The sequence below is a fragment of the Amphimedon queenslandica genome, unplaced genomic scaffold (assembly GCF_000090795.2).
Source record: "Amphimedon queenslandica unplaced genomic scaffold, v1.1 AMPQUscaffold_13386, whole genome shotgun sequence".
NCBI classification, from domain to species: Eukaryota; Metazoa; Porifera; class Demospongiae; order Haplosclerida; family Niphatidae; genus Amphimedon; species Amphimedon queenslandica.
Genome location: NW_003546378.1, coordinates 60,964 through 76,538, shown reverse-complemented (window position 1 = coordinate 76,538; position 15,575 = coordinate 60,964). Strand labels below are relative to the sequence as shown.

The 15,575-nt window shown below is 33.6% G+C and overlaps 1 protein-coding gene across 3 annotated transcripts; it reads left to right on the top strand.

Annotated features, from left to right (window-relative positions):
* The first annotated feature begins 3,072 nt into the window (after positions 1-3,072).
* LOC105312892 (exportin-4-like) lies at positions 3,073-15,561 on the top strand. 3 transcript variants are annotated; one of them, XM_019997059.1, is made up of 20 exons: positions 3,073-3,152; positions 3,199-3,304; positions 9,074-9,218; positions 9,265-9,409; positions 9,615-9,767; positions 9,944-10,049; positions 10,227-10,339; positions 10,429-10,589; positions 10,642-10,813; positions 10,853-11,605; positions 11,652-11,824; positions 11,870-12,032; positions 12,163-12,444; positions 12,506-12,572; positions 12,787-12,897; positions 13,121-13,212; positions 14,852-14,982; positions 15,033-15,144; positions 15,201-15,293; positions 15,355-15,561. In XM_019997059.1, the coding sequence occupies exons 1-20, from the start codon at positions 3,096-3,098 to the stop codon at positions 15,547-15,549; spliced, it is 3,330 nt and encodes a 1,109-aa protein (XP_019852618.1). In that variant the 5' UTR covers positions 3,073-3,095; the 3' UTR covers positions 15,550-15,561. The 3 variants fall into 3 exon arrangements, with proteins under 3 accessions (XP_019852618.1, XP_019852619.1, XP_019852620.1); XM_019997060.1 differs by lacking the exons at positions 15,201-15,293; positions 15,355-15,561 and having other exon boundaries at positions 14,852-14,893; positions 14,937-14,982; positions 15,033-15,121; XM_019997061.1 differs by lacking the exons at positions 13,121-13,212; positions 14,852-14,982; positions 15,033-15,144; positions 15,201-15,293; positions 15,355-15,561 and having other exon boundaries at positions 12,506-12,568; positions 12,610-12,821.
* The last annotated feature ends 14 nt before the right edge of the window (positions 15,562-15,575 follow it).

Genomic DNA, 15,575 nt, shown 5'->3' with positions numbered 1-15,575 from the left:
TTTAAATTTTACCTTTTAAGTTTAAAATTTTCTCTTAAAATTTTGAAATTTTAAGGGAATATTTACAAAAACAGGGAAATTTTAAGGAGTTTCTGGGAGAAATTTGACATTGGATCTAGGGATTATTGGGTTAATTTGCTGCCCAATTAAGGAAAGTCATCTAGAGGCTCTGCCACAAAACAAAATTACAACAGAATGTATTTTAAGAAAGAAGAAGAGAAACAAGTAAGTAAAAAAACACATTAAAAATGGGTAAACAGTAGGATTGAATTGGGACAAAAGTAAAGAGATAAGACAAGTACTTGCAAACTGGTGTGGCAAGAAGTCTTACACCACTGCATAAAAGATAGAAGTTTCATAGTGTGTTATGACTCTATATAGTCTGGTCACGTCCCTTCTGCAATGAGGGAAGGGTCTGGTGACACTGCTACAGAATTTGTTGCACTGTGCAGTGAATCTTGCGCACCAATCAGATTATTGCACTCACATGGAAGTAATTCAGTCACATGACCTATTCAAAATGGATGTATAACTGTTAAACCTGCTATAAATATGATGAATGCTGGCAAAGGAACAGAAAGTAACTGTAGAGGAAGTAGCAGAAGAATAAAAAGATATCTCATGTGAAATTTGGTTAAAAAGTATAAAGATTTCTGTTTTTTATCCCGCAGATTTTGTCCTTCAATTAACTAGAATTTTGATAGATTGTTTCTCGCCTATTACTACTGTAGCTCCCCTCACTTAAGGAGACTTACAAGTCAAGAAAAGCTACAAATAGAAAGGTTATCACGTGACAGTCATGTGATTATAATACTTAATAACTAAAATAACTGCTAATTATTGCATTCCTTTCTGCAACAAATTCTGTAGCAGTGTCACCAGACCCTTCCCTCCTCTCGGCGAAGGGGCGGGCCCAGACTAGACTCTATAGTACTGAGCAGTCTGTGACTTTGTGTGGATAATTACAATGCAATTAAATAATATTCTTCATGCAGTGGTGTAGGATTTCTTGCCACATCAGTTTGCAAGGACTTATCTTGTCTCTTTACTTTTTTCCCAATTCAATCCTACTGTTTTCCCATTTTTAATGTTCTTTATTTCTTTTTACTTGTATAATTAATAAAATGATTGAAATTATTAATTTATTTATTTTATTTTCATTTATTTAACTTTACAGTGCAACATATAATAGACAGACAGGGAGGAAGAATAAAATTACAGTAGAAACACTAATGGTCTATAATGTTCACTTACACTTTGTGTCACGTGCCCTATATATAGCTCTATCATGGGGTCTAGAATCAGTTCCATCAATACTTCCAACCATAACGGGATCATAAACCTTGTAATCAACAGCTAGCTGTTTCCACGATTCCACGTGAGACGCCATGTTGATTCATGTGGAATGAAGGAGGGACAGACACGCCCTGTGACATGAGCCCCCGCCCAAATTAGCTGAAAATTTTCAGAAAATTTGACAGAAATGGATTTTGAATGCTTGATGTCTTATGGACTTGTTATTGGAGCTATTATACAGGTTTTGGCTCTAGTGTCTATTATTACTCACCCTGCTACAGCTGGAGAGGACCCAAATGAAATGCCAGTTCCTAGGTCTAATCACAAGGATGGCAAAACCATGGATGCGCCTCACATGTCAAATAATAAGCCTAAGAAAAGAAGGAAGTAGTTATTTCAGTAACTCAATGTAACTTGATACTAGTTTTAAAGTATTTTTATTAACTTTGATCTCAATTAAATCTTACCTCCACTTTAACTTCACATTACTTTTCTGTCATCACGGTACTAATTTCATGTGCAATTAATAGTTATGTATTGGTGAAAAGTGCTAGTACTTTTAAATCGTCATTCTGACTATGAATCCTAATTTCTAACTATTGTTAGGATCCCTAGTCTTAAAGGGGTGGGGTGAGACTATAGGATCTCCTGATATAAATCTAGCTTCCTTCCATTGGAATAAGTTAAAAACTGAATTGAGATCATCAATTGTGTCTGCCACCATAATTTCAATCTTTGTACTTAGAATGATTTTAGGAATGATTTAGTGGGACCATATTGTCTTCCATATAAGAGTAACTTCAACCCGATGCAGATAGTGATAAAACTGGTGTGTTTAAATGACACATATTTTATGTCCCAATTTATAGCACGCAAAAATCATGTTATTTTAGCACATAAGTATGTTATTGGAACACAGAAAAGCATGTTAAAAAGGGAATATAACACTTGTGATGTTTTAAAACTCAGTATGCACTTGTCAAAATTAGGGACAAATTTCCATGCTAATGTAACACATCAGTTTTATCTGTGATATAGAGTCTATAGTGCCATTTGATCTTGAGTATTACAGATTAAATTTACCAGCATGCTCAGAGCCTCAGCTTTCTGAGTTTCTATACCATTTGAAGAATTATCACATGTACCGGAACATTGAACAAAGTTTATCTTGAGAATGATTTGCTCTTTTGAGGGGAAATGAACCTTAATTTAAATCTCTAATGTATACAACATTTTTGATGAAGTCAGTACAGCCATACAATGGATGAGTTTGTGTAGTAATAGTTCAGAGTCCCAGTAGTACCATGCATACCATTGTAAGCAAAATGATTCTTTTATCATTATAATTATTTTCTGTGCATCTAAATATTTTACCTATGCTGATGTAGCACATGCAAGGTATAGATTCTACAACCACTAGTTTTGTGTGGTGCCCTAATGTTCAACTGCAGTGATGTTTTGCTTGGTTAAATAAGGGTTCTGCCTATTTTATAGCTCCAAGTACAATTTTTGTTATGCAGGAATGTTTAAGCCATACAAGTGTCCCAAAAATCAAGATAAAAAATCTTTATGCTTCCCCACAAAGAACGTGAGCTGTAAAATAAAATATTAATTTTAAATTGGTGCATGCTTGAAAAATGCAGACTTTCGAAACAAACTCTACCAGCAAACTTGCAATACAGCCTCTTTTAGGCTCTTTACATGATTACTATGATTACACACATAAGATATTCCACTGTCATGTAAATTAATTTGGTTCAGCCTCCATCCAGCAGGCAGCAGCTCCACCCATTGTGAAAATGGCAGATGAGTCTGTTGTTATTGCACAGTTGGAGGAAGCTGCAAGATTTCTCTTTGTAAGTTTTGAGAGAGATGGCATCATCTTGAATTATTTTCTTTTAGGCTTCTGATATGGGAGTTCCTGCTAGCAAACGAGAAGAGGCTGAAATTTGTTTTAATCAATTGAGAAGTATTCCAAGACCGTATTCTCTTTGTCAATGTATTTTAGGTATTTATTATGCATACATTTGAAAAAAAAATTATTAGAAAAAAGGTACATTGACAAAATTTACATGTAGCCTGCTCTCAAAGTAATAAGTTGACACTTTTTAAAGCCATTATGGTGATCACTGCTCGAAAATGGTCTGTCCCTGCACCACTAATATCACTGTACTTTCAGGTTTCTGCTAGGAGCAGCCTAGTGAGAATATTGCCACTTCCTAGCCATTTCAAAGTTTTTTTTACCATACATGTCCAATGTAGTTTATATGTACACATGTAATTTTTAGTCTATGTATATACATGTACATGTACATGTATTTATACTTACTGTATCGTACTTAAAGTTACTTATTTTTAAGTAGACAAATATTTGCAATTTGTTAATTTTATTGATTTTGCATGTATTAATTTTTGCAATTTTGTTTTTTCAATTAATAACTATTAATAAATCTAAATTATTAATAAATGCAAGAACTATTTTTTTCGATTTTAAAGCCACTCGCAAGAAACGCAATAAAATTATTACTCCCAAATAATAGTGACTTTAAGGTACATCATTTTTGTATGATGGTATCAGGGTTAATGTGTACAGTACATGTACCTTTAGTGTGAAGAAGCTTTATAAATCATCATTTAAGCAAAGATTTTAAGAAGTTTATAGACCAGCTGGTGCTAAGTATATTCATAGAATTTTAAGTATATTCATTGTGATACCGTTAATAAAGTAAAATTTTCCTTCTGCCATTTTGGAGTCCTACTTCCAATGGATGTCTATGGAGCGATTGTGAAAAGAGCTTATTCTCCAAAAACTGCTGTATTTATTCGATACAGCAATATTGCTACTGCTTACTGACCATCATCCAGTGCCTAGAGTTGGCTCATGGACTTTAATAAGTGCCACTAGAAGATATAGAAGCAAAGATATTACTTTCTCCCATTCTACTCTTAGTAACTAAGACTCCAAAATGGCGGTAGGATAATTTTACTTTATTTATGGTATCACAATGAATATACTCAAAATTCTATGAATATACTTAGCACCAACTGGTCTATAGTAGCTTATTCACAATTTGACTGCCATACATGTGTGAGCTGTAGCTGATGCATGGGAGCCCTCACAATGGTATGGAATAGCAAATTCGTCGAAGGTTAGCATCCTTGTTTGTATTTTTTGTGGCTAAAATTGCCTTGATTCAGTTTGTGTTTTTAAGGATTTAGAGTCGTACTTCTTGACTCTTATAGCAAGAATTAGTCTGTGATATCATATACATGTATCAAACGTATAGTATTGAATAGAGCCATCTTGACTCAGAGTTATGCAGACTTCCGATGGCTGACGTGTAAAGTAGAGCTTTTTTACCAAAAGTATGTTTTTTGTTCTTACCCCAGTCAATGAGAGCCAATCATAACAACTGTTCTTCACTGTAGTAGCAATTAGCAGGATAATTATTTTGTAGACTTAAAACGTCTTGGAGAGCCACAACAACCATTTATTGACTCTCTGTCACTGCATGCATGTTGAACAAGACTATTGCACTATACTTCCTATGTGGGTTTTTAATTGACACTTTTCTTGCATCTAGAATAGTTTGTAGCTTCAAAATGTAGTGACTACTGACTACCATATCCAGGATACAGAAAGCACTTGCTGCTTGCATCAAACATGAGGGTTGACGTGCATGGTACAATACCTAAAGACCCATTTTTCCAATACCAAGGAAATACTGCACCAAATCCTGGTATCTTGGTTGGAGTAGTGACCACGCCACACCACACCTACTTTACATCATAATAATGTCTACACCCTTTTGTAATTACATGGCAGATCATCTCCTTGAATTTTGTTAGTAATACTTACATGTATAACATGGCTAGGAGTAATGTATCTAATGTACTGTTACTGATCCCGAGGGCGCGTGCGCCCGAGGGGGAGGGGACTATATATTAGATACATGTTATAAGTTACTTATGTCAGGATGATGCACATCAAAGGCTCTGCACACATGCATACGCAGAATACCACATGGCACATGCTGGAATTGAATAATGGCTGAAGCTACTGATTGTGAGCCTGTCAGTAAGAGATTAAAAAGTAAGATTTCAGATGATGAAGTGGTCAAAACAGTGCCCGAAGAAGAGACTGAAACAGTACAGTACCAGAGCTAGAGGGAGAGATAGATGCGGCGTTAGAGGACGGAGAGCAATTTTTGAGCCCAAAGATATCCTTACAGACGTATCAAGGGGGTTTGTACCCAAAAATACTCCGTCAGCACAAAGTGGGCTGTGTAAAGAATGGAAAACCTCTTATAACGGTTGTCATCCTGAGGAGCCATGCCCTGATGATGTATTATTGAGTAACAACCCCACTGAGCTTTCTCTATGGCTACAGAGATATATTTTAGGTATGAGAAAGAAAGATGGCACCAGTTATCCTCTTAAGACATTGTATTTGTTATGTGGATTATATCCCTGTACGAAAGAGAATAAAGAGTGTGTGCTGAATATATTCAATCATGACGATCCAGACTTTAGAAAGCTATTCAAGACTTGTGACACTTATTTCTGAGAGCTTCGTAATAATGGCGTAGGGAGTGAGAGTTCTGCAACTGAGGCTTTAACTAAGGAAGATGAGGAAAAGCTGTGGGCATCTAAAGTGCTAGATTCATCCCATCCTAAAGTGCTACTTAATGCTATCTTTTTTTGAATGGCAAAAATTTTGCGTCACGTGGTGGTACTGAGCACCGATCTCTTACGCTTTCCCAGATTAAGAGGAACATCTCGCCTGAAAGGAAAATATCATACACTTACACAGAAAACTGTTCTAAAATAGGGCAGGTGGTTTTAATCAGCTCAATGTTCCCAACATGGTTGTTCATCAGTACAAGGATATGGAGACTGGAGAGCGTTGTCATGTCCATTTATTGGATACCTATCTAGCCAAGCTGCCTCCAAATGCTGCTGATTTGGATATATTTTATCTACGTCCTAACCAGAATAGTGCTGCTAAAGTCTAGTGTGCCTATTGGTAAAAATATCTTGAGTAAAATGTTGAAAGCCATGTGTTTTGAAACAGGTATTGAAGGGAACAAAAGTAATCACTCTCTAAGGGCTTATACGGCAACTGAATTGTTCCAGGCAGGAATATCTGAAAAAGTAATACAAGACTGAACAGGTCACAGATCACTGGATCATTTTAAAAAGTATGAGCGCATATCAAAAAAGGTAGAAAGAAGAAGCATGCAAAGCTCTACGTATAGTTCCACAAAGTGTGAAGGAACACAATTCTACTGTTACCACTAGCTCTCAGGTATTAAACCTTGAATGCTCATCCTGGTCCATTGTACCTACTTTCTTTTTTGGATCAGCATCTCTCAATGGGTGCACAATTAATGTGTATCAATCAAGGTGCATATAATCCTACACCAGACCATCAAGAATAATTGTTTTTTCAAATAATAATAAGAATATTTGATAACATTGTGTGTGGATTATAACATCATTGTGGGTGGGTTAAAGCATTGTTATGGGTGACTTACATCACTGCTGTGGTTTTGCTGGGTTATAGAGCACGCGGTACCTTTGATGCATGTGCGTCATCAGTAGGATATTAAAAACTAATTATAACCTACATGTATTCGCACAGGCGCTGTAGCAGACTACTCATTCAGTACTCAATACCATAAATATTGATACTTAAAGTACTTGGTATTGGTGTTGATTCAAAATGTTTTGCATTGTCTACCTCTGCATGATGGCCACAGTTCTTGTGTGTTGGCAGATACCATAACTGGGATAATTGCAAAATTAATGATACTCGTGAGCTGTTACTTCTCGCCTCAAGGATTTTATATTTTTAGCGGGGTATGGCTTAGTCTCACCTAGCAGGACAAAGCTATGCAGTACACTGTATATCCTAGAAAAACTGCATGTACATGTTGTAACCACAAGGGCTTCCTAGTGTGATATACATGCACAATGTATCCTTTTATGAGGTGTGTCCTCCAATTTTTTATTGCATATTAATGTAGTTTTTTACAAAAAGATGTTTGTAGTACCCTTTGCTGATCATAAGATATATGTTCACATAAATGTCAAAAAATATTCTGCAAAGATGTGAAGTACACGTATGTGAGAAAAAAGAAAAATCTTTTTATTTAGAAAAAGTAAAAATTTAACAAATTATTGCCTTACCAACAATATCCAAACATGGACAATCATATCCTTTTGTGCTTCATAAAAGTTGTACTTCTATACTTCCTGCATTTGCGAAAAGAGGATCTCAGAGGCATTGACATTTGACAGCCAAGACATGACCTTCAAGTGGCTAAAGGAGCCAAAATTCAGTAGTAAATTATTGTAAAAAGAATTTTGATAGGTTGAGTCTTAGGCAAAGAAATCTCCCAGTAGCCAGGTACGATGTAGTTGTTTTTGGTCTTGTACATGTACATGTACATATGTACGTGTATGATGTCTACAACAACTGTCACTGAATCCTCGATTATGCATGTACATTATATCTTGGAAACTGTTAAGGGTTGCCACATGAAATCAAATATCGTATAGGGCATAATGTTCACGGGATGCAAATTTTGTGAAATCTACTAAAATTTGAATTTGGGGGTTTTAATTTTGGCAATACTACCACTTGTGTCAGCGGGTACTGTACTAAATTGAAATTCCTGGATTTTATTTTCGCGAAGTTACTTTATCTGCGAAATTTGCATCCTGCAAGCATAATGCCCCATACAGTACTGCCTGTGTAGTACATACATGTACATGGCTACTGAAGTACAACATTCTGTCATTCAAAAATTTCTTTAAAATTGATTGTTTTTATTTGTAGTTATTATTTTCATTTTTTAAGAGTGTCAGAGCGTATGGATGAGTTTTATTGATCAAAATACTGAGTCTACTATATTATTTTCAGTAGATGGATTGCAAATTCATGCACACAATAGCTGGCAGCCTGGCAAATAACCTATGGTGAAAATGGCAATATCTGTCAGTTCTCTTAGAGTGCCTTTTTTTCTTAGTCTACTAGAATATTTTGCCAAGTTATAACCATCAAGTGCTATCAGCTTAAGTTTGAAACAATCATGGAGCTTTGATTAGAACTACTCAAACTCAATTTTATTGTTAGTCATTTTCAAACAGCAGTTTTCTGTTGTCCTTTGATTTGGTCAAATATTTATGTCATGGAAGAGCCCATCAAATAAATATATTATTAACTATTGAATGCTTTCAAAGAACTGTCATGTTAATTTACATGTAACATTTCGTCTTGAAGTGTTATACATGTACGTGTATCTGTGACTGTATCAAGAATAAAATATTACATTGCTGTTACTTGTACAATCTACATATACACTACATACATGTATGTTGCACTCAAAAGGATATACTTTTTTAAACTTAAAACTTTGGCACTTCTTATTCTACATAAATGATGAAATTATTTGTAAAAGACATACATGTATTTCTACAGGTTACATGTAGTACTTATGTTGTACTTATACATGTACATGTACATGTACATGTACGTCTTATTAGAAACATCATTCAACAACAGAATGTCTTTCAATAAACTTGTATTAGTATGAGTCATCTAATTTTCCTATAAAGTGTGGTTGTGGCATTCATGTGTTACTGGCTTAGTATCACTGGTTTAAAATTTTTTTCATTGACATTATTTTCGTTATATAAAGAAGTGCTCTGATTCTGTGTTATAAATTTTTCTGACATTCTTGATTTCATGGTACTTGTACATACATTTTAGGTAGCAATTGTTCATCTTATGTTAAATTCCAAGCTACTGTCACTATGAAAGAAGCTTTTATGCGAGAATGGACTCAAATTCAACCAGAAGAAAGACATATAATGTTGAAGCAACTTTTTGATTTTGTTGTAGCTAATGATAGCAGGTTTGTCAAGATTTCAGGGTTGAATTTTTATTTTATTTTCATTTAGTTTGTCTGATTACGTTCAAAAACAGATTTTTGTTTTGATTTCTATTGTATTAAAGCGAGGAGCATTAGAAGATAATGGAGGAATTGTACTAAAGTCCTATATTCACAATATTTGTCAGTCTCTTTGCAATTTATTAAATGTTGAGGTAAGGTACTGGCCATGAATATGTATGTGTATAATTATGGTTGATGTACATGTAGTACTTAAACATCAAATATACATGATTGTTCCTTAAAAACATACGTGTAAGTTAGCCTTATAATTTTTTCATGAAATTGCACAAGTCTTAAATTTATTCTTGTATGTTTTTTGGCAATATATATTTATTGTAATTCTGCTATATTGTATAGATTGGTTGCTGCTTTTTGTTAACATTGCTTTCGGAATTCTCTTCTAGTGAAGGATCAAGTTCTATTGGACTGTCATTGGACAGTCATTTTAGGTGTAAAAGATGTATTGAAGAAAGTGGTGGACTGCTTTTGGTGATAACAGCAGCAATGCAGGTTACCTATTGTACTGATAGTTCATTTTACATGTAGTAATCAATTCTTGTTTTTTATGTTACATGTATTAATTTTATATTTGCAAAGTAGGTACATGTACAGTACATGACTACATGTACACGTACCTTTTTAACTTTCTTCCTAATAACAAATTATTTGATAGTGTATGTTTTCAGGCACTTGCCTCTTTTGTAAACAAATTGGAATTTTCAAAAGAAAACAACATTTCTTTATTAGTATCACTTAACTTGGAAATTTTATCATGGGATTTTTCATCATCTAGTATCCTCCCATAATTTCTTTTTTTTCTCTTCTTTCCCACTGTGTTAATTGTCATTATTTGAACTCCAGTAACATTATCAATTCCAATTAAGTTGTTATGATAAATACAAGCTCATATTGTTTTAAGGTAGATAACTACCAATACAGTACAAATTTCCTTCACTTGAAGTACTGTAGCTCTTCATGGCATAAAGTCTGTGACATCATTTATGAGCAATGTACCATTGAAGCCACCACCTTCATTTAATGATATTCTGTTAGATCCTGCTATAGTTCATGTATTTCTAAAGGTAAATTATTCATGTACATACAATACATGTACATTTACAAGTTATACTTTTTAGTCCTTTATACTAACTATAAACCTTTCTCTTTTTAGCTCTTTAATAATTTTTCTGGTGGATCTGACATTGTTGTATCTGTTTGTCAATGTTTGTCACAATTAGCTTCTCTGTCTGGAGCTATTTTTTCCTCTAAAGACATTGGAAGGTCTTATGCCATTAATTTTGTTAAGACACTGATTTCATCTCTCATGCAAAAGTACTTATTTAAATAACCATTTCATTATTATTTGACAACTTATATCTTGTAGTTTGCATCTAAGTGACAAAGCATTATATGGAATTACCTGTGTTTTTCGTCGTTTTTTATCAAATTTTTGTCACTTACTGTTTGTGATACTGACTGAAGAGACTTTGTTGGCCTTATCAAAAGTCTTAGTTCACCTTTTTGAAATTAGTTCACAAAGATCAGCTACAATTGAGGTTAGGCTTAAATATTGTGATGCTATTTATTTTTTACAGATGTCTCATGAAGATTCATCAATGTTAGAAGAGTCATACTGTTTTATTCTTGAAGGAATTTACCGTCTCATAGAACCTCCAACTGGTAACTTTGCTGGCTATTTAAAGGAATCATTGCTCACTTTGGTTACTGTTTACCTTCGAAATAAGCTAAATCATCCTCGTGGGTTACGACAGTATTGCACTGGTTTTTGCACTACTTTGGATTTCACTGACGATGATCGCGAGATCTATTATGACGAATTGAGTTATTTAGGGTTTATTTCACGTCACATTTTAACAGATTTCCTGTCTATGCTACTTGATTTATTTAATCAGTGCTATTCCAAATGCACAGAACTGATAGCTGTTTTGTCATCATCAGAATCTAATACTGCTGCCGTGTATGAAATTGAGGCTCTTTTTGAAGATATTCACTGGCTTCTTTTGATTGCAGCTTTCACATTGACTGATGTTGTTGAGGGTGAAGAGTGTGTAATTCCTAAACAAATACAGAGCCATTCTTTTGAACATCAGACTAATGATTTATTTACACTGGAACAGCTCGTGTATAATACTGATCATAGTAATACCAGTTCTGTGGATCCTGTTGTTTCACTTATTGTTTGTTTGTGTCAGTGGTGCGTGATTGAAAAGGATATGATTGATAAAGGTTTAAAGGACTTTGTTAGTCCTCAGGTTTCTGAATCAGCCACTTGGTCATTGTTCACTGTTTGTAATACTTATCTTCTGTCATCAAGAAAGTATGAGAAGGTATTTGTCTATTTGTTTATACATATTCACTGTCTTCAAATTGCAGATGAGTGATATATTGTCAAGAATGATTGTTAGTGACACTGATGAATCAAGATGGCTTTTGTTTTTTATACTGGATAAAGTATTATTTAATACATCTGTTTGGATGTCAGAAGAAAAGCTATGTATTTGTTCCATGAAATTGCTTACTAAATTGTGCCAATCAAGTCCATTGAGGTTGTAATGTTATGTCATTCATCAATACTCTCAAGTATCCTTTAGGTCTACATATTTATGCAATTCAGAGAAAATGTGTTCATTTATGAAAGCTTGTGCTAGTGGCCAGCATTGTTTAGCTATGTGTTCTCCATCAGTACAAAGAGAGATCTTTAAAGGACTTGTTTCATGTGCTTCTGGAGACAAAAATGCTGAATTTTTGAATGAGGTACATGTATTTTTTATCATTGCATGCATGTTTCTATTCTGATATGATTAAGTTTTGTTTACTTTTACAATATTATTTGAATTGTTATAAGATGTACTCTGCTATCACAATAATAGTACAAATTTTGCAGCTCTTAGGTCTATTATACTCTCAATTTGAAGGATTGATGGCTTCATTTGATAGTCAATCCCTCAATGAGCAGAAACACTTGTTAATGCTGCTGGAATCAATCAATGGTGTTATAGTAGCATCTCATAATTCAATTGTGAATGTGGTGTTTCCTTTTATCTTACCAATCCTTTCAACTTGTGTTCAAATTATGGATCGTGTTTGTGATTTCCAAGATCTATATCAAGCTATACTGAAGTTGTTTTGTCATGTCTCAGAAAATTTTCTTCTCTTTTTAAATGATGTAAGGTTTCCAATGTACAATATATGCATTTTTTATTTTTTGCTGTTCTTAACAATTAAAGGTCAGTGTGAGTCAGTTATATGATATATGCTCAACACTTGTATCAGTTTATGCAAAGATTATTGTTGGTGAGCAATTACAGTTCTTACCATGTACTCTACTTAGGTGACACTTTATATCATTGATATCGCTCAATTTTGTTGGAGATTTTTTATTTACATGTATATCTGCAAGACAGTTAGAGCATCTGCATTATTTGATACAGTACCAATTGCCAAAGAAAACTCAATGAAATAGAGGGGTTGAATTTTTATTATGATTTTAACTGATTAATTTTCTTAGGCAAGTACTGCAAAAAGATGTCTGATGATATGGACTATGACGATCTTACCTTTTTTATTGAAACTCTATCTCACCTTACCACGAAAGATTACATTGATTTTTCTCAATCTGGTAATTTTATGACTATAGTTGTTACAAATTACTACATGTACATGTATGTATAACTTAAAAGCTAATAACTAAACATAGCATTAAATTCTTGTATCAAAAATTTACATGTATTTGTGATTTTTATTATACCTCTATATGCCATTAAGTTCATCATATGCAGTATGGACTTATGGTACGTAACTACTAATATGCATATAGTAATGTTTATTTTTCATTCTTTTAGATACCAATGATGTAAGTATACATGTTGATGTTGTTTTAAAGGGACTGTGTGCTATTCTACCTGCAGTTCATGTGAATGAAGATCTGTTAAAGGTAAAGCTAGTATGTTTAATTCATTTTAATAAGAATAATGTTAAAGACTGTGTTATTTTTTATATAATTTGGTTTGAACATAGATATTAGAGTTTACAGGGATAGGAAAATTGCAGTTTTATTATTCCCATTGAATATAATTATATTTTGCCTAGCAACAGAATAATTCTAATGCTCCCTTCCCTTTTTTAAGCAGTCCAAAAATTAGGCAATTAGCTATCTTGGCTGATATTTTCTGTCTCTACCTGAAAAAGCCTATTAGAAGGTTTTATGTTGCGTCTAGAATATTGCTTCAATATAAACTGTGATAGACTAATAAACATCACATCTTCATGAAATAACGCCGAAATTTTTGTTTTGCATTTTGACATCTGTATCTCAAACTCATTTCTAAATACTTCATGATTAGCCAGATAGACCAATTCTACAAGCAGTCCTCCAGGTCTTCCAACTTGAAATAGTCCTGTGCATCACTTTGGTAGCGTTTACACACATAAGAAAGCAAATGTGCTGTGTTTTGCTTCTACACACCTATCTCAGGAACTAGAATGGCCCCATCTACAGAAAGTCTATACCCTACCCTGGGTCTTCTACCCATTAGCAGCCGTTTTAATATGCTCTAAGTAGCTCAAAAATTTTTTTTTCAGATACATGAAATTAAGTGATACATTACCAACATTCTAATCACTACATCAGATAGCTAGAATAAAGGAAGAACATAGACAGCGCCCCACAAAAAGTTCATTATTAAGTCGATTCAGTGGACCTGAACAGGCTGAAATACCATGAGAAAGACCTGCTACATCACAGCTTATCCACCATTGTGGCACTGTAAAAATAAAAATTACTGACAATTAGAAAAACTAATACAGTATGGGAAGATAGCTTGATTTGCTGCAAAAGAAAGTTTCTAAGATGGAAGTTTCCCATCCCTGTAACTCTAATATCTATAGTTTGAAATACATGAATGATTAACTGTAGAAACTGCTAGTTGAGTGTCTAGTTTTTTAGTGCAATAGTATTATATTAGTAATTGAAGTAGTAAGTAATCTTTGTCTTTAATAGTAATAGAAATTAGAATGTAATACAACTCTAATTACATGCATTGAATGCAAGTACTTAATGCTAAGTAATCTATTACTTTTATGATTATACCAATGTGATGGTTGTTGATGTATCACAATTTTTCTGGTAATAGTATTTGTGATAATAATTGCCCAATTTTTGCTCCAAATTCAAACTGGCTTTGACTGTGTGGTTACTTTCCCATTGCTCTATGGTTTAGAGAGTGTCAAACTGCACTGTAGTGCTAGTGATATCACCAAGTAGATCTTTCTTGTACAACAATGAAAACTTCCGTATTGCTCCACATATCTCTTTAGTGCTTCTTGGTGTTAATTCTTGCTTGATTCTATTCCCATACCAGGCATGGTTCTTAATAACTGAAATCACATGATTATTTAAAATAATTCTAATCTCGGTTTACAGTGCACTGTGGTTATAAAACACAGTTAACAACATTTAAAATCTCTCTTGGGGTATTAAGAATAGTTCAATCACTCACTCATGTACATGTACATGTATAAGGCTAAATACAATTATTATTATTATTATTATTATTATTATTATTATTATACAGTATCCTGATATTTGCAAGAAATTCTACGAACTGTTGCATTATGTATGTGAAATATTTCCTGAAAGTTTGTTAACACTACCCACAGATTGCATTGAATACACCTTCACACTAATTGGATTGGGGTGTGTCAGGTTTGTTATTGTTTTAATAATTTTATCAATGAGTGGGTTTTTGATTGTAGGTTTGGTGCTGACATAAGAGTTCTTTCTGTTGAATGCATAGAGTCATTAAGTAACTGTTCACCTACTGTTAATTTAGACTTGTTTATTCAAGGCTTAAAGTTTTTTTTGAAAGTACTTACTCATTTACATGTACATTCATTGCTAATGTGTCAATTGTGTTTCCATAGGAGTTATTTAAAGAAATGCTTATGTCTTATCATGAAACTAATACTATATCTCATTTTATTGCTGCTATTTATCAACTGATGTGCTGTCTTAAAGTATGTTTCTGCTATGCAATGTTTACATACATGTACATGTATGTAATAATATTCCATTTAGGAACATTCGATTAATGTGGATAGTATACTTCTCAATGAAAGCTTTGGTAATAATAAAGGTGTCAAGGAATTGTTACAGGCAAATCAGTCAATACTGACAGGGTCAAAAGTTCACCGAAAAGAGTTTCAATCTTATGTGATGAAATGTTTGCCTACCATTCGTGACAGTTGTTTTCATACTACTAACAATGTTTAATTGCTTTTAAAATTTTAATTGCTTTT

Excerpts from the sequence above, each read along its gene's own strand:
- LOC105312892 (XM_019997059.1), top strand. The coding sequence starts at position 3,096 with ATGGCAGATGAGTCTGTTGTTATTGCACAGTTGGAGGAAGCTGCAAGA. Across the intron at positions 12,033-12,162 it reads ATGCTGAATTTTTGAATGAG|CTCTTAGGTCTATTATACTC; the intron begins GTACATGTATTT and ends CAAATTTTGCAG. Across the intron at positions 13,213-14,851 it reads TGAATGAAGATCTGTTAAAG|TATCCTGATATTTGCAAGAA; the intron begins GTAAAGCTAGTA and ends ATTATTATACAG.